At 39.8% G+C, this 21,568-nt stretch overlaps 1 protein-coding gene across 1 annotated transcript in view; it reads left to right on the top strand.

Annotated features, from left to right (window-relative positions):
- The window catches only part of SPATA7 (spermatogenesis associated 7), a gene marked incomplete at its 5' end in the record, with an annotated part of 28,497 nt that extends 14,610 nt beyond the window's left edge, over positions 1-13,887 (top strand). Inside the window, 7 exons of the mRNA XM_010014208.1 lie at positions 5,598-6,067; positions 7,117-7,183; positions 8,821-8,891; positions 9,863-9,913; positions 11,266-11,340; positions 12,785-12,842; positions 13,396-13,887. Of these exons, the coding sequence (XP_010012510.1) occupies positions 5,598-6,067; positions 7,117-7,183; positions 8,821-8,891; positions 9,863-9,913; positions 11,266-11,340; positions 12,785-12,842; positions 13,396-13,887 (1,284 nt within the window). The remainder of the gene's footprint in view (positions 1-5,597; positions 6,068-7,116; positions 7,184-8,820; positions 8,892-9,862; positions 9,914-11,265; positions 11,341-12,784; positions 12,843-13,395) is intronic.
- Between the last annotated feature and the right edge of the window lie 7,681 nt (positions 13,888-21,568).

Genomic DNA, 21,568 nt, shown 5'->3' on the forward strand with positions numbered 1-21,568 from the left:
AGAATCTGCTCCAAGATTTTGCCAGGCACAGAGGTGAGACTGACTGGTCTGTAGTTCCCCGGGTCTTCCACCTTCCCCTTCTTGAAAAAGGGGGTTATATTACCCTTCTTCTAGTCATCTGGAACTACACCTGACTGCCATGATTTTTCAAATATGATGGACGGTGGCTTAGCACCTTCATTCACCAGCTCCTTCAGGACCCGTGGATGGATTTCATCAGGTCCCATGGACTTGTGCACATTCAGGTTCTTAAGGTGGTCTCGAACCTCATCCTCTCCTACAGTGGGCCTAAGGTCTCCATTCTTACGGTCCCTGCATTTGCCTTCCAAGACTTGGGTTGTGTGGTCTGAGCATTTGTTAGTGAAGACAGAGGCAAAGAAGTCATTAAGAACCTCAGCCTTCTCCAAATCCAGGGTAGCCAGTCCTCCTGATAGCTTCTGGAAAGGGCCCACGTTGTCCCTAGTCTGTCTTTTAATTGCTTTGTACCTGTAGAAGCCTTTCCTGTTATTTTTGACATCTCTTGCCAGATTTAATTCTGACTTGGCCTTAGCTTTCCTGACCTGGTCCCTGGCTTCCCGGACAACGTTCCTGTTATCTTCCCAGGCTGCCTGTCCTCGCTTCCACCTTCTGTAAGCTTCTTTTTTCCCTCTAAGTTTCCTCAGCAGTTCCTTATCCATCCATGGAGGTCTCCCGGCCCTCCTGCCACACTTCCTTCTAGTCGGGATGCAACGCTCCTGAGCATGTATTGAAAGTGAAAATAGTACTTATGCCATCACATAAGTGCTTTTCTGTCTGTTTACATAGGTTCACTTATTATGGCTGGCATTTCATCCAGATACATGGTGTATATTTCCAAATAATAAATAAATAGCCTAGTAAACTACATTCTGTTGTTCATCACTGTAAAGGAGCAGTTGCAGCTTAAAACAGAATGATGTTTTATTCTATTGATTTTAATAGCAAATGCTTCATATGTTGCTTAAATATTCATGGAGCTGGAGAACTTTTCCAGGTAGCCCAGAAAACTCACCCTTAATTTCTTCGTGTGACTGGTTTTGCCATCAGGATATATCCGTAGGTGACAACTGGGAAACAAATTCTAACAATGCCTATTAAAGAGTATGATAACGTAGAGGAGTTTTACCACACAGTAATCATATGATTGCTCTTACTGTTGCCATTAGGAGAAAGCTGATTATACATCTTCTGTTTGTGGAACTGCTCCAAAAGTCGTTCTGTTGAATCAGGATACTTGCGGGTTGGTATGAGATTCAGCACAAACTTGAAGCAGTCAGCCTTGCAATACTGCAGGTTTCCAAGGAGGTAATGGCAGAGTAGAGTGTGGTCCTGTGCTTAGTACGCATTTTACGCCATTACAGGAGTGTAATTAAAAAAAAAACAAACACAAAAAACAGAGAAGTAGAATTCTCCCGGCTTTGCCACTTTGACATTTAAAAGTAAGAATACAAAAGTTAAATTACCTTCATAATGCATAATTTCTTGTCTAATAAAATGTGGCTCTTGTAAAATGTGTATCAATTTGAGTGACTTACATACACCTATATGTATATAAAAATGTAATAACCCCTGCAACTCCGACAAGGTCAATGTCTAGATTATAGCCTAAATATGTGCTAACTCTTTTGATGTATGCTCCTGACTTCATGTTTTCAAAAGGCTTTATTCATTAGCATTCACATTTTATGCATTCCGGTAGGTCTGGTGCCTTTATTCTCTTTTTGATTCTCCACATAGCTGCATTTATGATTTTTTAATACTGCAGTAGAGCACAGAAACTCTTTTCAATTGAGACTGTGCTTTGTGCATGGTAAAACAAAATAGAAGCAAAAATAATTCCTCTAAATTATAAATACATGTTACACATTTCTTAAAACCTTTGTGATTTAGTCAGTGTATTTTATTATACACTAAGTAACTATGAAACTGAATAGCTATAATGTGCCTTGAACCTCACTCGCTTGCTACTTGACTGTTTTGTACAAGGCTTTAAATGCACTAGAAGAGTGATTTCTTTATCTGTTTTACCTAGTTATAAATGTAAAGCTACTGTAATGTGAGAATCTGCTATGATACGTAATGAACTCAGAAACTTACTTCTGTTGTGGTTACCTAGATTTCATTACTGACTCTTTGAAATAACCACAGATTTTAATCAAAGAGAGTATTTTGATTTCAGTGATTAAAATACTTCATTTAGAGCCACAGGTTGTGTCATGCATTTCTATACTTTTAGCAGAAGACCTAAGTGAAAAGCTGCGGAGCAGGCTCATTTCAAATGGCGCAATGGAGCAGTCTCTGTATGGGATCACTAGCAATAAATTACTCCAGGGACTGATTTATCTCCTACAGTGAAGTAGAGGGGCAGGGAAAGCATAAGATGTGCTGGGGACAGATGTACTTCTCTTCTTCTCCTTTCTTTCTATGTAGTGTAATAACGAAGGTTGACACCATATGTGAAAGTTAATCAAAATAGGATGATAAACTATAGATATGGATTCTGAAAAGGCTGCTAACTTTGTGTGTCTGTGAATATGTAATTTTAAAGCAAGTATTTAGAGGCTTATTTAGACTGAAAAACTTGAGAATTGGTAAGCACATTTTTGGGTATCTACTAATTTATCTGTCATCAAATTACTTATATGTGCTCCTTCCTTAATGAATTACTGTTACGTTTTCTCACAATAGAAAAGGCTGCTTAACAGAGTCTGGAAAATACCAAATATGCATAGAATGCCACTGTTACGTAGTCTTTCCAACTGCTGCCAGGGATGGAAAGCTATATTCTAGTGAAATCCCTAGATTTTTAATCTTTATTTTTCTGTAAAAAGATGAGTTGGGTTTTTAAACATTCACCTGAGTCAGCAGGTCAAACTGTACGAAGCTCCATATGACCTCTCTGAAGCAAGAAAACCGGAATTGAGCTGGCCATGAGTAAAATCTCTGATTTGAGCAAGACTTGGTATTTCTTATTCCATGTTCAGATAATCCTATTAATAGGCATTTGTGGCTGCTAATGAAACTTTTTAATGAAAGTAACCCATGTTAAAAGTCAGTTGGAGGAAGGCTGCTCTGTAGGAGGTAACTTTTCTCTTTTATCCATTCAAAATACGGTTGCCATTGCCTTGACATGTCAAGATCCCTTTCAGCCTGTTTTTTGAAACTTTTTTTATTTCTTAAGAATGACAGTTATGACCATCTGCTTGTGCATATGAAATACAGATTAGGAAACACCATTAACTGTTTCTAATCTCTCTTGTTATTTTTGTATGCAGCACACCTGCGTGGCTATGCGAATTGCCTATTCAAATGCTTTATATTTAAAGATTTATTACACTGTTATGATATTAAGTCTGAAGATGTATTGTGCTTGAATTAGTTCTGTCAGAATGAGAGATGTAAGTGACTGAAGAAAGCAGAAGAACCTTCTGAGCACGAAAGACAGATGTTTTCATCAGGAGTGCTCAGTATAGATTTCCTTTCAGGCTTCATAGTCATAGTCACCTCTTATGCTGATTGTTCAAATTAGTACATTTCCATATGCACATTCAGCAACACCCTTTACTAGTAACATCCCAGTATTTGATGAAAGTAGGAACATACCTCATTATACAATTGAATACCACACACACATAAAAGGAAAGAATGTAACAGGAACCTAGTTTTGAATAGAAAAATACTTATGTTGATGCCAGTATGCAAACTGATTATAGATCTTATGTGTTCATGTATATGTGTGAATTTTCTCTCTTGCCTTTCCCAGTTCTTAACTAATTATCAAACTGTGTAATGGAATGAACAGATGACATACAAGGTGGTTATGAGATCAGCAACTGTAAAGGCAGCTTCTTGCTTACAGCAGGAGACCTTTATTCTGTCAAGGCAGTGGAGAGCAGGCACCCCACTTAAGCAATATTCAAGTGGCTTATAAATGGCTCTGTCTCAAGTAAAAAGAATCAGATGCTTATTTATTAGTAAACTGCAGCTTCTGTATCTTGACAGTGCAGTTCATCAAATGTGTCTCTGATCTGATTTTATGATGGTAGATGAAGTATTCTATTGGAAGACTTTTTCATATAAGAACAAGTTAATTTCAAGGCTTAAATTCATCTCGGTGTAACTTCAGTGACTGTAGTGAGAGGTGTCTTTGGACCTTTTATGTGAAAACAGATTTAGCAAGCTTTCTTTGCAGTGTGTTTTTTGTAAGGGAGGTGATACCTCAGAGGCTTTTGAGTTGAAAAACTGAACTTATTTTAGAAAATAAAAGTAATTTAGAGAGAAATCTGGGTTCTTCCTCTATGTTACTTCTCTTGCCCATCAGATGACTGCAGTATGCTTTGATCCATCTTTACTGAACTTCCTCTCCCACAGAGTCCATGAAGATTCAGGGGTCCTTTTTATACAAGCTTGCTGCAAGTAGTATTCCGTTTACTCCAGTTTTGTGACTAACAAAATTGAATCATAAACATGTAATTTATGAAACCTTTTCAAGGGTATTATTATTGCTGAAATGTGTCATTGAATAAACTTGTATCTTACACATCAAATTACAGTTGAAATTGTAAATTTCAAAACAAATATCTCTCAGTAGAATAAATATTGGTAAGCAAGATAGGTGTTGAGATTCTTGATTCCAAATCCATGTTTTGGTGTTAGTGTCTCGAAATAATTTCAACATGAATTAACTGTAAGATGAGGATGGGCTGCTGGGTGAATTTTCTCAACTGGCAGTTACGGTCATATGCCATAAATAATTCCGTATGTTTAAGTCATATCATACTGGATCCACTCTTTCTCAGGCTTTCTATAGGGGAGCTATTCCTTCAGTGACATCAGTAATGTAATGCTTCTACTTAATAGTCTTTACATGTTTGATAGAAGCATTATAGAGATGAATGAAACACAGAAATCAACTTCCACTTCTGTTTTTCACTGCAGAGCTTGTACAGGTCTCTCCTTATCTTCCTGTTCTTTGTTCAGATGGTGGAGGGACATGAACAAGTTAATCTACGTTTTATCTTATCTGAACGTAAACTTCAGGTTTCTTACAAATCTGAAGTAAGGCCTTAGAAATTGAATTTTCTTCTTAGGAAAAATCTTTACTTGTATATGTTCTCTTAAATCTTGCAGCATTTAGCTACTGTTGATGTGGAGCTACATGAACTGGCTGAGTGTAAGGAAAATAAAATAATTCTTCTAAAAAGTCTGACTGGTTATTAAAAACTGAATTATTTTGCATCTATCTGTTACCTGTTGGGTTTGAATTGGGTTTTCTCAGATGTCACTTTGTTTTAGCTATTATTTTGTTTTGTATTATATTGACTGCACAGAACAACATGAGCTTTTCTGGAATAACACTATCATCAGCATGTCTCCGTCACTAGGCTGCAGGACCTAGGTGCAAGCACTGTCTCTGGGAGTTGTTTTGCTAGGCAGTTTGAGTACACACAGTGCAAGTCACCTCTTCTCATCATACAGTTGTGCGTAGCAGAACTTGAATTGCGTAAATAGTTATACATGTGGATGAAATCAGTCAGTTTATACAAAAATTTGTTTGCTGTTGTTTTCATTTTTTCTAGAGTTTCTTGGAAGCAGAAGACAAAGACAGTCTCTTCCCTGGTGCTCAGCAGGCACAATACCTATCGAGAGCACTGTCTCCTTACAGCGAGCATGGCTTGGTTCGCTCCAGTCCAGTAACATACACCAGAAAAGGTTCTCGGAATACATCTAACTCAAGTGTCAGTACATCAAGTACACCAAGAAAACGCTCTGGACGTTCATGCAGTTGTTCCTCTGGTAGTTCTGTGAGCATCAGTTGTTCCCAGAGACGTCAAGGAAGCAACTCCAAAGTACGCAGTGGGGATCTTCTAGACAGGCACTCAGAATTCTTTACTCATAGCCGAAAACCTTTTACTCCACACATCTTAATATCAGATGCTAAATCTTTCCTGTCAGGGTACAGGTATTACAATCCTGCTCAAAGGAAAAGGAAAACTAAAAATCACTGCAAGCGACATGTGGAAGCTCAAACACAGACTGATGTGATCAGGTAGAGAGATTAAAACTTTATTTTGAAACTGTGGAATTTAGTTGTTATCATAAGATCGTATCTTCATAAAAGCAACACATTTTGCTCTCACATTTGTATAAAACCAGAGTAATTATTCTAGATGTGCCTTAGCAAAAGCTGGAACAGAATGTGATTGTTCTGTTTTTTTCACTGGCATATCTTCTTGTCCTCTCTCTGGAGCAACTGGTTTCATCTATACAAATTGGATACAAAGTGCCACTAAATCCAAACTGCAGGATCTCACGCTTGCTAGGGATAGTCTTTTCACTCTCTTTCTTTGCTTTCTCTGGTGTATAGTTGTGGTGTCTGTCTTCTAAAGAATTAACCACTGTAAGCATGCAGGTAATTCCCCACTGTTGCCCGTGTAGTCTCGTACTTCCCAAATAATTAATAAGTACATCATGCAAAGTTTTTTTAAACTCTTGAATGCAGCTTTGCAGTGTCTTTTTAATGTTTTCATTTAAATGCCTTCAGATGCCCTATGTGAAATACTGTATACTGAATTGATGTCCTTCTTGCTAGGAAGTTAAACAGTTTTAGTTAATACTACCTCAGAAAGAGAAATCTTCCCTTTGTGTCCTCAGTGCCTGCATTTCTAACTCTGTTTTTTGCCTAAAACAAAGTAGGAATTTTGTAAGACTGGAATTATGATAACTTGAGTTCCATGTTGCAACCATTGATTTTCTGACTGTGGGTCATATTCTTTCCTGGTGCACTTACAGTGGATAGGATCATCTCCATTCTTAATTCTGAACAATTATTTTGGGTAATTTAGCTATCCCCTGTAAATATGCAGCCAAATAACAGATTCAGATCACTTACGTATGACTGTTGTCATCCTTCAAATTGAAATATGACAGTTTTATTACATGAGTGGAAGTCTGACAGGAATTTTCTAAACTATCCTGCATTTTGGTACTAAGTCCCATTCAGATTGATGGGAAATTTCCGCTGTGGCTCTGGTATTCTCATCCTGCATATTTTGAAGGTAGCCTTCTTGGAAATCTAATACATCTCTAAATTTTTAGCTTTCCATCTGCAGACAAAGTGTTCGAGAGAGAGGTTACGGCTGAGCAACGGAAGAGCATGTTGAAGGTAATACATCTGTTGGTAATTGGGTACTCTTACTACACCCTTCACCATCATTTCAGAGTATATACTTCATTTCTGCAAAAGCAATATACAACTGCTTTAGGTTTCCTTTTCTTCATTGTCATGAGATTAATTAGTTCTGTAAAGGGGAGAGAGAATTTCAGAAGAACAAGTGGAAACAATAAGAAAAAATACTGCACATGTGAAGACATAATACCTTACCATATTATGAAATTTAAACATTAAACAGTTTTTACAAGTGTACTATCACTTCAGTATCTGTTAAGGACATAGATAATTGGTACATTATTTTTCAGCAGAAGGAGGTACCTCTTGTTCATTATTTTTCTTCACTTTAACATTGGATAACATATTCCAAAAAATTGTCAACAGAAGAATTGGAGCCAAGGAGTCTCTTCCTCTCAGGAAGCACCCAAACTAGCGGGTGGTCAAGTTATCCATGATACTGTTTGCTTTGTGCCTTGCTGAATGTATCTGGAATGCCTTACTGAAAAATATCACCACTTCAGATTCTACCAGCTTCTAGTATTCTTTTGTCATAGTCACAGAAATGTTTGTGTCCATCATTTTGCTTTGAATTGCTCAGTGTTTGTGACACTCAAACTTAGGTTTTTGGTCTTTCAGAAATAGCCTCACTGTGTGGCAGTTTAAGATTACTAAATTTTAAGGATGAGATAGAATATCAGCATCTTTGGGAGGCAAAGCGAGGAGGCAGAAGACCTGAAATATTTCTCAAGACTGCAAATCTGAAGTTACTTTGTCTTAATTTGTACTAATATTTGGATGGATGAGTTTTATCAGAAGTTAGGTTCCTACTTCGTGGTTTGTCTTGTAGCAACTAGACAAAAAAGTTCTGAAAGAAGCAACCCTGTCAAATGTAAAAGAAATACTTGAATAACTGCGGACTTTATTCCTGAATAAAGGCTACAGGGTAAGACTCTTCATGTCTCTAGCTTAATAAGGCAAATAATCATGCTTTATTCATTAGAGGGGAGGGGTGGGAGAGAATATGTATTGATAGCTTTGTTGAAAATAGAAGAGACCATCTGAACTGATCTGCATCTGACCTCATCACAAAAAGGTTAAATGATTATTCAGAAGGCTTCACTCCAGTTCTGTGAAGAACTTCTGTTTTCATTTCAAAACTGTCATATCTGACTTTGGCTATAGTAAAAGTGACAACAGTAACTCACGTACCTTCACAGCAGCCCTATCAGAGTTCTGTCATGTAAAAGCAGGTCAAGTGGTGAGCAACTTTACTTCCCATCAGTTTAGTGCAAGCAGCTTCAGAGATGTGATTTAGACTGCTGGATCCTGGTTGTGCATACCAAGTTTTACTTCTTTTGGTGACATCAACCCCCTCTGGCTTCTAGTGAATTCATCTTTGACATACCTGTCAGGGGAAAAATGTTTCACATGTCCTATTGCCCCTCACTAAAATTTTGTATGTCAAAAGTGATGACCATTTGCTGCAATATGTCTCTGTTTACCCAAAGCTTTTTAAAAAAAGACAGAAAATTTGTATGGCTGCTTAATCATAGATAGTTATTAGGTTCATTTTAATGGTAAAATTCGCGGTGTGTTTGCATTTAAATAAAGATTTTATCTCTGTGTTGTAGGCTGAAGATAGGAGATACACTGTGCATGAGCCTGAGAGAAGAATAGCTGCTTTTCCATACTCCTTCCTAAGGTACTTGATTTAGAGCAGGAATGAATATTTGAAGCCTTCTTGCTTTCAATACAGCTGCTTCTTAGGCCATAAGCCTTCATCACAGGTTCTCTTTAGAAATCTCTTATCACAGGACTTCGGTTTTGTTTTTTTTTTTAAGTATCAATGGCCTTTCCCAACTTCAAAATTCATTATTTTCTTATGATAAAGTTCCACTGGGAAGCCAGTTAAGAAAGAGAGCTCTGAAATGCGAGTGTTTTTGTAGGAGTGTGAGCAATGGCACATTAATGCCACTGTTACTTCTGTACATCTGAGCTTAGAGACTGTGTATTCTTACACAGTACTGCAACTAAATACTGGATTTGTATTCCAGTTGGTATTTCCTTTCAGGAGAAAGGGTCTGCAGACATCCAGCCTTTTGAATCTTACGATCTGCAAGAACTGCAGATGAGAGGCATTTCCCTTATCTTTTTCTAAAAATGTAATGCTTCATAACAGAATACTGTCTACAATACAGGAACAGTGTTGGAAATCAGGCCAGAGCCCAAGGGCTCCCACCTGATTCTCCTGATTGCTGGCCTAATTATCATGCACATCTCACTGGTTTGCTCTCTGGTCCTTTCATACAAAGGCATTTTTACCTGAGGAAAAATTGTACTCTGAGTAAAAAAAAAAAGCACTCTTAGGGGAATGGAGGTCTTTATAGCATCCGAAGTAACACTGAGGGCTTTGAGATAATTAGAGCACTGCGTCTAGTGCGGTGTTAAAATACTCTTGCATCATCATCTTTCAGGCTCCAATGTAATTCAGAAATAAATGTAAGTAAGTAGTGGATTTTGCTACTGGAGCAGGGTTTGGGGGTGTTCTGGGGGATTTTTTTCCCAAGAGGAAGCAGGATAATGGCCCAGCATAGCTCCAGAAGAAAATGAGATAGAAGGTAGCATAAAAGGTATTTAGAATGTCTCTCTCTCACCCTCTGATTTTCTGACTAGAGAGACACCGTTGTATTCTCAGCAGTCTTCTGCAAGGACCATCAAGGCTGAGTAAGTATGCTTAAACTGTTCTTCTGCTAGTTTGCAACAGTAAACTGGAAACTCTTCCTCGAAACTGAGGCAGTAAATGAGGAGCTGGATAAACTGTTGTTCACAATTGAGGTTGTAATTAACATGACTCTGAGTTGTTACATAATACTTTAAAATTTCCATGTGAACCTAAAAAATCATTCATTTTCATGTGAAGAAAATTCATTGTAACTTTGGAAGAAAGATAGATTTCTCTTCTTGCCCAGGGGCTATACTTTAAATGTTTCCAGTTCTTTATTGGTCTGTAATGTCTGAAGCACATACTGACAAAATAAAATACCAAGTTGAATGGCATTCTTACTACATTTCTGCTCTGAAATTTGGTGAGAATTAGAAGAGGGTTAAGTTAGTATTATTCTTTGTGCTTTAGGATAGGTTTGTTCTTGCCTAACTTTAAGGATGTAATACAGGTATCAAAGATTACCTATAGGTAACTTTCTTTACTGTAGGGGGAACCAAAATGACAATCTTCAGGATAGATGACAAATTTTACATAACTAAAGTCATGTAAGATATATCCTCTTTTTTATTTTCTGTTTATTAAGACTGGAGGATGATTTGATAGGGCTTGATTGGATACTTCGGGATATTTAGAAAGACACTATGAAAGAGAAACAGCACTGAACTCTTTGCTTTGTTTTCTTTCTTCTTGTTTTCGAAACAGAACTCCAAACTTTTGGAGTCTCCCATTTAGAGCAGTTGGCATCAACAAGGCTTTAAGAAGTATTAAAATAGAAATTTGTTCAAAGAGGTGAAAGCCACATCTCTCACTAACAAGGATTTTGTACATCAAAGAGTTATTTGAAAGAAAACATGGCTGTCAAATAAGTACTTTTTCTGAGCTTACATTGAGGAGTAGCAATTTTCAGGTGCAGTGAGATTCTCTAGCACCTTCTTTGGAAGCGTTTACTTACAGCATCAAACTGCAATTTTACACATTCTTCCCATTTAGCACTCTTTTCTTCTTGAGTGCAAGATCTTTCCAAGATCTGCTGATTTCCTCACTCAGGATCTCTGTGCTAATTCATACCACAACAGAAAGATAGCATAAACACAAAGCACCACAGTGACCTTTCTAATAGTCTGATATTTTACACAGGGTTTTTATTATTATTCAAATTGAATGAAAGCTTGTCCTGATAGAATTGCCTTCTAGAAAAATAGAAGTTGGTGCCAAGAAATAATACAGTCTTCTTAATCATATTTTCCATAAAGGTGATGGGACCTACTACATAGTGTAATATGTGTCTCTATTTTAAAGCATTTTCTCTATTTTAAAACATGTAATATTGGGTTTTCTTTTCTCCCTGCAGAGAAGAGTTTTTATATTTAGCTTTCATTGAAGAAGTAACAAATGAAATTCTTAGCCTTGGGCTATTTTCTAACAGGTAAGTTACAGTTGCTTTCAAACTTGCAGTGCTGTGCCAGAAACACATGGACTCAATAAGAAAAGGAAATAGTGTTTAGTAATCATTTAGTTGCATTTAAAAATATATGGATACACAGTTAGCCCGGCTTTTGTTTTGTTTCCTTTTCTCTTTCGCTTTATGTGTGAAAGAGGAACTAGGAAAGACCCGTGGGTCATCTACTTTGATCTGCTGCCATGTACAATGAGATAAAGCCTCTGTTAGAAACTGACCTGAAACCCTAGGTGGAGTAATGCTAAGAAGAAATCATTTTACTCTGCAACATCTGTTTTTCTAAGTACACCACGTTTCTGGTCTTTCACACAGCAAATCCTCCATCTCCCTTCTGTCCTTGTTGCTATTCCAGTATGAATTCTGTCTTCAACAGAGGTTGTCAGGATTACACACTTTCAAATAAGAGTTCACCAGTTGCTAAATCAGATTATTTTTCTTAAATAATAAGTTATAGTAAAATCCATGTCTTTGAGTAGTACTCCCAGATTCTTTTCTGTATCAGTTCTTTCAGATAAAGAATTCAGTTTATAGGAAAAAAAACCAAACCAAAGTGCAGTATTTCTGATACAGAATTTTAACCCACTTTTGTAATTCCATTTTCAAGGCAGTGTAATTTCAGTATAATATTCTGATCTTCCTCTGGGTTCATAATGCCCCCAGCTGGCTTTCTGCTCTGTGCACTTATTGTTCTTTCTCATGTCAAGGTTATCAATGAGAATGTTAAATGCACTCAATAAAAAAAATCTTTGAGAAATTTCCAGGTTCTTTTTACCAGTAAGCTTGTCTTCCCTTAAAACCCTGCTTGCACTATTATTTTTTATTATTATTATTATTACAATTTCTCATGTAAGCTGGATCAAAGTCACTTGACCTTCTGGAAATCTGTTCCAGTGACTGTCTATCTGAGCTGTCACAGAACACTTCCTCTGTGCTGAAATTTTTTCTTACCCTGCTTTAAGCAATGGAAGAGAGCTTTCAGGACGGAGGACTTTTCTCTGGATTTTGTTTTTTTTTTTCTGAGGCTGGATTGTATTCCTTTGCTCTATTTACACTTGTGTATATCAGCCCCTACTGTGCACTTAAGCAATTTTGGATACTTCAGCATGCCAGTAGAACCACCACTGGATTGTTGGTTTTTACCACATCATAGACCCAACACACCAAACACACCCAGAGTCATGCTACAGATCACCACCACCCCATGGTTACCATCTGCTGCCCAAAGCCAGGTCTGCCTGCTGAGCATGTGTGTAGTGGGATACTGACTCTGGGTAGCCCTTTTTGTGACAGAGCATACTTAGTGGTCCCATTCAGCTAAGAAATGAAAATTAAAAACTAAGGTCATTCATTTATGTAGATCTGTTAAGAGTTGTTTTTCTTCCCGTGGAATAATTTAATTGTTCATTTGTAGAGTTCTGGAACAACTGTTTGAGTGTCTCATAGAAGAAAATAAGAACCGTTTGGATGAGGTAGGTGCTGCCCCTATAATACTCCCCTTCTTTGCATATGTCTTCATAGAATCATAGAATGGTTTGGGTTGGAAGGAACCTTAAAGATCATCTACCAGGTTACTCAAAGCCCCATCCAGCCTGGCCTTGAACACTGCCAGGAATGGAGCATCCGTAACTTCTCTGGCACTTCTTCCAGTGCCTCACTGCCGTCATAGTGAAGAATTTCTTACTTACATCTAATCTAAATCTACCTTGTCCTATCGCTACATGCCCTTGTAAAAACTTGGGTACTGTTTCCAAAGTACAGTGGAAGTGCACTGGTGTATTTGCTAGTAAAGGCAACCAGAATAAATGAGGCTTTCCATAAATGAGGCTTGCAGACTCACAGATCACAGTATGTCAGGAGTCACAAAAAAGGGACAATAGTCAACTCAGTTTGGAGACGCTTACTGTATAATTTAGTCAGTTATTGCAAGCAGCCTCCCTTTCCTTCTGTCAGAATTAAACCCCGAGTTTATATAGGCACTGTGGGGCTGGAGGAGTGTCACCCCTTTCTTTCTTCACCCCCTAGAGCAAAATGCGCCACTTGTTGGATGTACTGAAAGCAGACCTCGGCTGCAGCCCGGGCAGCGATGCGAAGTACAGCCACACAGGCTGGGAAGCAGAACTCTCACTGGATTTGCGAGAGTTCGATATGATGGAAGAGCTTGAGATTACCAGTAAAAGTCAGGGACGAGGAAAAGCTACAAAAAGCGATGAATTCTTTGGGACCATGGACTTCTTATTAGAGGAACCAGAAAAATGTGAATCACCAATATTCAGGGAACACTCAAAGGAGACACTGGGCAAGGATGACTTTTCAGAAGATGTTGCTGAAATGATGGATGCTGCAGCAGCATCTGGTTCTTGTGTGAAATCTGAGGAAGACAGAGACATTTTACACTCATGTGAGGCAACTTTAAACGCGATTACTTGTGACAGGGGTTTGGAAGCCAATGAGGAACTTGATGATCTTGAGGAAAGCTTTGCAAAGGCCCTTCGGATCCCACGTGACTATACATAATAGTAGCCAAAACTTAGCTGTTAAATAGGGATAGAGCCAGTTCTGTGGAGAACTGCCATTTGGTAAATAATAGTGAATTATTTGGTTTATTTTTAGTTTATTCCTGTTTAAATACTGCTAAAATCTCTCTAGCAGGATACTGTTAATTGAGCATTAATTAATCTTCATACTAATGTAAACTCTAAAGGGTAAACCGTCAGTTATCAAAAAATTTTGTCTATTTTGTCTATAGTTTTATAACTCAGAATTAACTTTTAAGAATATTAAAATTAGATGTATATTTTTAGAAAGCTGTATTAGTAAGTTTTGAAATATTTATTGGTTTTTATTTATAATAAATAAATTCATTGCTAGTACAGTTGTGGTCCTGATATAAAGATCCAGGATTTTGCGATCTGTAAGAATTCAACTTACCCACATCAAAGCATACCTACATACCTGGAACTATTTGTCCATCCTGGAAGAGGGCCTTGTTGGATGTTCAGTCCCATTGAGGCATGAGGTTCTTACGTTTTACAGTTACTGTGAAAGAAGAAAAAGGTTGATTGTAAGAAACATTCCTTTTCCTTGAATTACCTAGGGTGAAATAAGGATTGAGTGTGGGCAGGCAACTTTCTGATCATAAGAATTTCTTTTGGTGCTCGTAGATGATCATTCCTTCTTCAGCCCTCAGCCATGAACTCAATTGTCTTACTCCTTGTAGAAAGAGCCATTTTTCATTATTAGCTGCTCTCAGCCTTTGCCTAACCTCCCATCAGCTTTCTGGCCTGAAACGGACATTTATCTCTAGCCACTGCATATGGTGGCTCTTGAGCTGTTTTAATACACAGCTCTTTTGTTTGTTTATTTAATACACAGCTCTTCAGCTGTTTAATCCTCACTGTCCATGATTCAGCTGATACATCTGGATAGGGAAGACTGCAACAGTTTTCAAACTGCACAACACTAGAACAGCCGGTTCAATTTTTGTATTAATGACAACCTTGGCATAGCGTTGGCATCAAGCTTTGGTTTTGGGAAGAGGTTGACTTGGGTACCAATTCATGGCTAGGACTATTGTCCTGAGTTCAGCTTAAACCATGGCAACTATCTAAGTAGAAGACACATCAGGCATCTTGTACAACAAATGCAGAAACGGGGGTCTATTTTATGATGAAAGTTTAAATTGAAGTTAGCATCTGCATTGCAAAAAGTCAACCCAAATTTCTTTGTCTAATCAGAGTACACCCATTACCTGGCATTTAGGTTACTGCAGAAACAGCTCAACAGGTTCCAAGGAAATTCTGGGAAGTTACATTGTCTTGCTGTAGGTGAGGAACTATAAGAAGCCTTAAGAACCAGGTAAAGCCTGTCCTCAAACACCTCTTGGAGTTGGTCTTACTCTACTTCCTGCAAGGACAAACCCGAGTGGTTACAGTTCACACATGCAACTGCTGCAGCCTGCCTCCCCTGGGACTTATGAGTGCCTGCTAAAGACTATTGATTCTGTAAGGAGATGACTGATTGCAGCTATAAGTAGCTACAACAGACGTAGACCACTGCTTCACTTGTGAAGCATAAACTGGTTTGGGTTTTTTCAGGGAGAATTAAATCTAAAACAAAACTCCAAAGGAAGAAAATCAAACAAAACCAGCAATTTGGGCACAGTCAGCAGCATTTCAGTGCAGAACAGAATTTACCCAAAAAAGCAAAATGCACTTTCCTGGCTGCCTGGGCTGCAGTAATAAATGACACATGCTGACAGTGCCAGCAGGCTGGGGTTTATTTTAGCCGTGTGCATGCGGCACTGCAGATGGTTACAAGCCTTTCATCTGCCGCACTCAGCTGGCTGTTGTGTAAATCTGGCCCACAGCTTGAGTGCTCTGGCTCACTGAGTAGGTAAAATAATGTGAGGATTGTTGCAACCCTCCATCAGCACTTACCTTGTTGAAAAGACGCACAGGGCTGATTCAGTGCTGTGCAGGGATGGTTTGTCCTTAGCCACAAGGGACCAAAGCCTTTCTCTGTCCCCAAGGAAACTCCCTTTCTTCCTTACCTCACAGAGCTGAAGGGCCAGATGCACAAAGGGAACTACTGTTTCTATTGTATGAACAATTGTAACGGAGGGACCAGTTAGAAAACTAAAGAGCATGGTTAGACATATCCAAGTATAAAGCCTCTGCTCCTCAGCCTTCATCTACTCCTGGGGCCTTCCATTCAGAGTTCTTCAATCTTTGTTGATAATGGAATGTGGATGGGTTTTCCCTACCTGTCACTACACTGAATAACTTGCATGTCGTAAAAAAGATCATTCAGCAAACTTCAGCTTGTGGTCAACATGAGTCTGAAATAGGAATTTCACATTTAAATTCCAGAAATAAAAATAAACTAAAGAGCACAGCAAGTGGTCCTGGTGTCAACTCGCAGGAAGGTGCAATAATGACATGCTCATTTCCTGTAGTATGAGTAACATCAAAATAAAAACAGTTCCTTGACCATATTTCCTGTCATCAGTGACATTTTTTTCTGGCTAGATGGAATTTAAAGGGTAAATAAATTAATTAAAACAGACCTTTCACAAAGAGAGCATCTGTCTCCCTAAACCAGAGTGAAATTCCTGTTGAAGAAACAGAAGATCGCACACCCCTATCCCAGCTGCCGGAGCAGTCGGCCCAGTCCGAGCAACTGGTTTTTCATTGTACAGCTGCTCCCACCAGACAGCGGGAGAAAACCTCAGAGATAAATGTTGTCTTTATAAAATCAAGTAGTTTATCTACAGATGCAAAAGCAAGTTCAGGCTATCAAGGGCCTAAAACTCTCCTTTTTATTCACATTTGCTTTAAGGTGGTGCTTAACACAAGTTAAGTAGCTTGGTAGGCAAGCCTGGCCCACATCACTTAATGCTTCAGAAGTAACAAACCTGGGAGCAGCCTCTGCAATGTAAAGACTTATTTCTGCCCAGATTTATGTGGGCAATAAGTATGTGGATAACAACATCAACGTTTACTTCAAATGGACAGAAGCTGGCTGTTGTTATTTCACTCTCTAACAAACTGACCTCTTACCTTAAAAGCCTAGTTTTGTCATCATTGCTTTTGTTTGCAAAGGTAGGATTCTGCTTATTTAAAAAGCAAAGTGGGGCTTTTGGTCATTTGAAGTAAAGATGTGATGAAAGAAAAAGACATCTTAGGGCTGACCAGAAGACAAAAACCCGCAAGTAAATCCCAAGCTATCATTTTATCCCTGATTGACCCCATGTCTAAGATACCTACACATTTGTCATTCAGGCTTAGCTGTAGGATGACTCCAGAGTCCTGTTTCTCTGTATTTCTGTATATTTTTACATCATTTATAGCTATGCAACAGTAGCTGTAGAATGATGCAGCTCAACTGATAACATTCATAATTGAAGTACAAATGGCTCCATTGGCCAGCGGGGAAAAATGGCTACTTTTTTCTCAGCAATTATCTGTGCAAGGAGTATCAACAAGAGTACTGGAGCATCAGCATAAGTGAAAGTCAGGTTCGGGAGTTTCATTTGTAGCACCCACAGCTGCGTGATGTTTCTGTAGAGCCACCAAACCTTTCACTGGCATTTCCCAAGCGCGTAACCCCCAGTTCTCAGAAGCCAGCATTTGGCGTGTATACAGATTACAAGGAACAGAACAGTAACCAGTGATTTTAATGAAAATGATTCCTCACTCTCCAAAACAACCAGACCAGATACTCACAAGCAGTCCAATCTTCCTGCTTCCTTCATCAGTTGTGAAATCTGCTTCATTCAGAAACAACCATCTTCTGTTTCTATTCCAAGTAGCAAAGCAAGTGATACACAAACAGGTGAGCGGTAAATTAATCATCAGCCACACCAGCCATTGCACCAGCATGGGTCACAACCAGTCAAGGGATCCAGTTTCAAAACCTGTAGCAGGTCGTGGGCCAGCGGAAGCTGAGCATGTCAGAGGGATAAAGCATTGCTGGGGAGGAAAAGAGGAATCAGCAGTTATCAGTGGCATGACAAAGCATCGCTCAAGCTGTAGAGCACCCGTAGCTCATCTCCACCTCAGCCACCTTAGTTAGTAGGACTCCAGGATGGCAGGCAGTCCGGGACTACTGACAAGAAGTGTTAATTCAAGTGAAAGGAGCCAAAATTAAGAATGTTGTGTCTACTGTGCATGGAACTTTCTGGTCTCTGTAGAAAGCCTCCAAAGCAGTAGGGCTCTCTCTTCAGGCCTCCTAAGGGGATTGATCCTTTTAGCTCACCCACTAAGCTAATTCCACCAGGCAGTGAAGTCCAGGAGGTGTATCTGGCAACACATCAAAGTTACCTTTGCATTCATCTTTTAAACTGTCAGACTGGTCTGCAAAAGGTGAGGACTGTCAACCCAACACCACATTTTGGGCTGGAGGGATGCTGGAGCCACCAAACACCCATCCCCAGCGGGCACAGGCACAGGCTGCTGGTGTGCCCTCACTGCCTTGCAGATCACAGATACACAGAGCCTTCCCTGTGATCCTCGCAGGCCTACCGCATCGGGGGAATGAAATTAGACCTTGAGAAGGGCAAGTAAATGCTATATAAATGGAGTAGGGAGGCATATGAAACTTGAGAGAGAAACTCGAACACTGCCTCAGCCTGGCAGGCCACAGAGCTATGCTGTCCCATTCTTGCAGAGGACAGGCAGCATGATGTGTAGCACAAGGTGCAGAGCTCTCTGCAGTTATCCCAAGAATTCTGCAAGCCCATAGGACTCCCCTTACAGTATGTGCGCGAGGGCTGCAGCATACCTTACATCTCACAGCAGCCACAGCTCGTTTCCAGAAGATGAGTAACAGAACTATGACGTGACCCCAGCTCTTCCCAGATACTGTTTCTCTCACTCATAAGCACGTTCACATGCCAAATAAGAAGTGAAGAAACATGTCAAAGGCCATCTGCTCTTCTGCCAGCCTGAGAATTCCTTGCAGGGCCTCAGAGGTGTAGCCTCTCCGACCAGAAATTCAGCTCAGAGGCATTTGGCACTCTGCTTTTCCTGATGTTTGACTCAAGCAAGACTGGAGATAATACAGATCACCTGGGTTTGGGAGTTGGATATGAGGCTTCCCAAATGCTGGGCACAACCAACTCTGATAACAGTTGGTCGTAAGAGAAAGATAGGAGAGCCCCTGGAGCTCTCCTCTCAGCTTCCCTTTCCCCAGAAACAAGATTGCATGAGTATTAAGTCTTATGCAGGGGCCTTCGGCTTTAATGTGGGTCTTTCAAAGGCCCTTAAAGCAGCTTCACATAGTACATGTTTTCTCCATGGCTGTTCCTCACGATTTGGACTTCTCAGAACCTCTGTGCAGTTCACTTCATGTTGCAATCAGATTGCCCCAAAGGGTTCTTGGGCACATCTCCACAACCACCTCCTTGTTGTCTGCCCCTTTACCCGAAGAAGCAACTGGTAGGTGGGAGCACAACCCTGTCATACAGCACCCAAGCTGCAGTCTTGGGCACACTCCAGTGACAGAGCTATGGGGCAGGGGAGCAATGGGGTGGGCCAGCTTATGGCCACAGCTGGCTTCACAGGCGATGGGGACAATTCAGTCTGTAGCATTAGTGTAGTATTCCAGTTTCTTTCCACAGAGAATGTAAATTAGCTTCAGTTCTGCTTATTTGTCATTATTTAAACACCAGTATTGTGCAGGGGTATAAGGCTGACCTTTTGTCCTGAAAACAAGCTCAAATGGAGCATTTTATTTCCAGTTTGATGGTATAAATGCACTGAAAGCGCTAAACGCACATTGGCAGCCCTCCTAACTAACAACATGGCACTAAGGGTAAATTTTGCTCTGACTGCAGGGAGTGCATCCACTCAGCAATGCTCCATATTTTAGGTAGATTTTTTTCACAGTGCATCAAAGCTACTGCATCTCTAGTGCTATGGTGCTGAAAGCTCAATAAACCCTCCTAAATCCGCTAAAATAGTATCCTCCACATTACCAAACTATCTCCCAATTTCCTGAAGTCTTTTGCTAAAGATTTTGTCAATGGAAATTTTCAGCTTCCATCAGTTGTGAATAGCACAGGATGCAGACAGAAGAAATCAGATACACACAAAGTATGCAGTTCCTTCAAATCGCTGATTATCAGTATTAGCCAGTCTTGACAGGGTCTTTCTTCACAGGTACTTAACACCAGTGAAAATTCTTCATTCGCCTCTGGGTATGATAATTCATGGTCTGTTCCTGGAAGGATTTGATGTCCTTCTAAATTTACATAAGGCACATGATTGTCATTTTAGAAATGGCTAATGATAATGATAATCTGAACTTCATCTGCATGCCCTCCAAGCTTTTTCTGGTTGTTTGGTTTATTACAGCAGATATTTTAAATCCATAGAATAAGCAGGGCAGCAAATAATACTGGTTTGGTATGTCGGGGATGGTAGACGCTTGGTTTAAACTTAGGTGTCCATCTGACCGGTCTGCAGACCAGTCTGGGAGATGTGGTGATTGATCAGAAATGGGAGATAATTTTTTTAAGCTCTACCCCTTCTAGCTTCCACATCTATGTTGTGCCATTTTGCAAGTCCTTCCTTTAGAAAAGCTCCCAAAGAAAGCCGTGAAGTCAAATGCTACAACATGTCTTCAACTCTGTGTAGCTCTGAAAGATGAAGACTTTTTGTGGTAAAAATAGTCCCAGGCTCACCCATATCCTAGTTTAAAGCAACTGTAACAACAATAGAACAAGCTTTGAAGTATCAGAACCACCATTTCCCTAAGCATTATGTTCCACTGGTGCCACAGAACTGCCGTCACTGGAACACAAGTGCTGATGGCAGAAGGTTCCACTTGCCCGAGAACCAGACCGAGCCAATGGGATATACAGCAATATGAAGTAATTTGCTTGGATGACAGCTGATGAGCTATCACCCAGTCCTTACTCACTCCGACTTTTCTACAACAGCATCTCCTGTCAGTACCTGCATAAGTGACATTCTCATCATATTCACGAACTGTGGTCATTCACAAGTAGTTTTCAGGCTGCAGGAGGTAAACTGGCAGTGTTTCTGTGGCACTGGGCAGCTCCTGTTCTCATGCAGCCTTCCTTTCATGTCCAGCCTTCCAGGGGATGCTCATAAAAATAGTGGAGAGAGAGAACACACATTTGTATGCTGTAATTGCCCCCCAAGGGAAACGGAATGGGTATAAAAAAAATCCCCCATCAGATCCTAAACAGAGAAGCTGTCACATGTAAAGCTTCCAGCTAGGTATCTAGCATTGCTGAGTTTCATGTAACCTCCATCTATCCACAGCCATTCAGCTGTCAGGGTTGTTTAAATCTGGAATGAGAACTACTTAAGTTCCCGTAGTCAAGACCCTAGTCTAGGAACCTCTCTCATCAGCTCCCCGAAGTTTCTTCTGTAGCAAGTCCTAGAGCTCTTGCCCAAGAAAGCTGCTGGCCAGTTGTGCCAAATCCAAGAGGCAAGCCACTACTTCCCTGCCGGCCAGCTCTGGCCACCAGAAGGCTCTACTGTGGATTTTACAGTAGCTGGAAAGAACAGCTACAGTTTAGAGCAATTCAGATTTAGGGAAAATTTAGGTTTCTGAGAGACCTTTGCCTCAGGTCTAAAACCAGTATAAATAATAAGTCTAATCAGAATACCTGGAGATTTTTACAATGTCCTGAGGACCTCAAGAAGTCACATTTTCCTCTTCC

The sequence above is a fragment of the Nestor notabilis genome, unplaced genomic scaffold (genome assembly GCF_000696875.1).
Source record: "Nestor notabilis isolate BGI_N333 unplaced genomic scaffold, ASM69687v1 scaffold6335, whole genome shotgun sequence".
NCBI lineage: Eukaryota > Metazoa > Chordata > Aves > Psittaciformes > Psittacidae > Nestor > Nestor notabilis.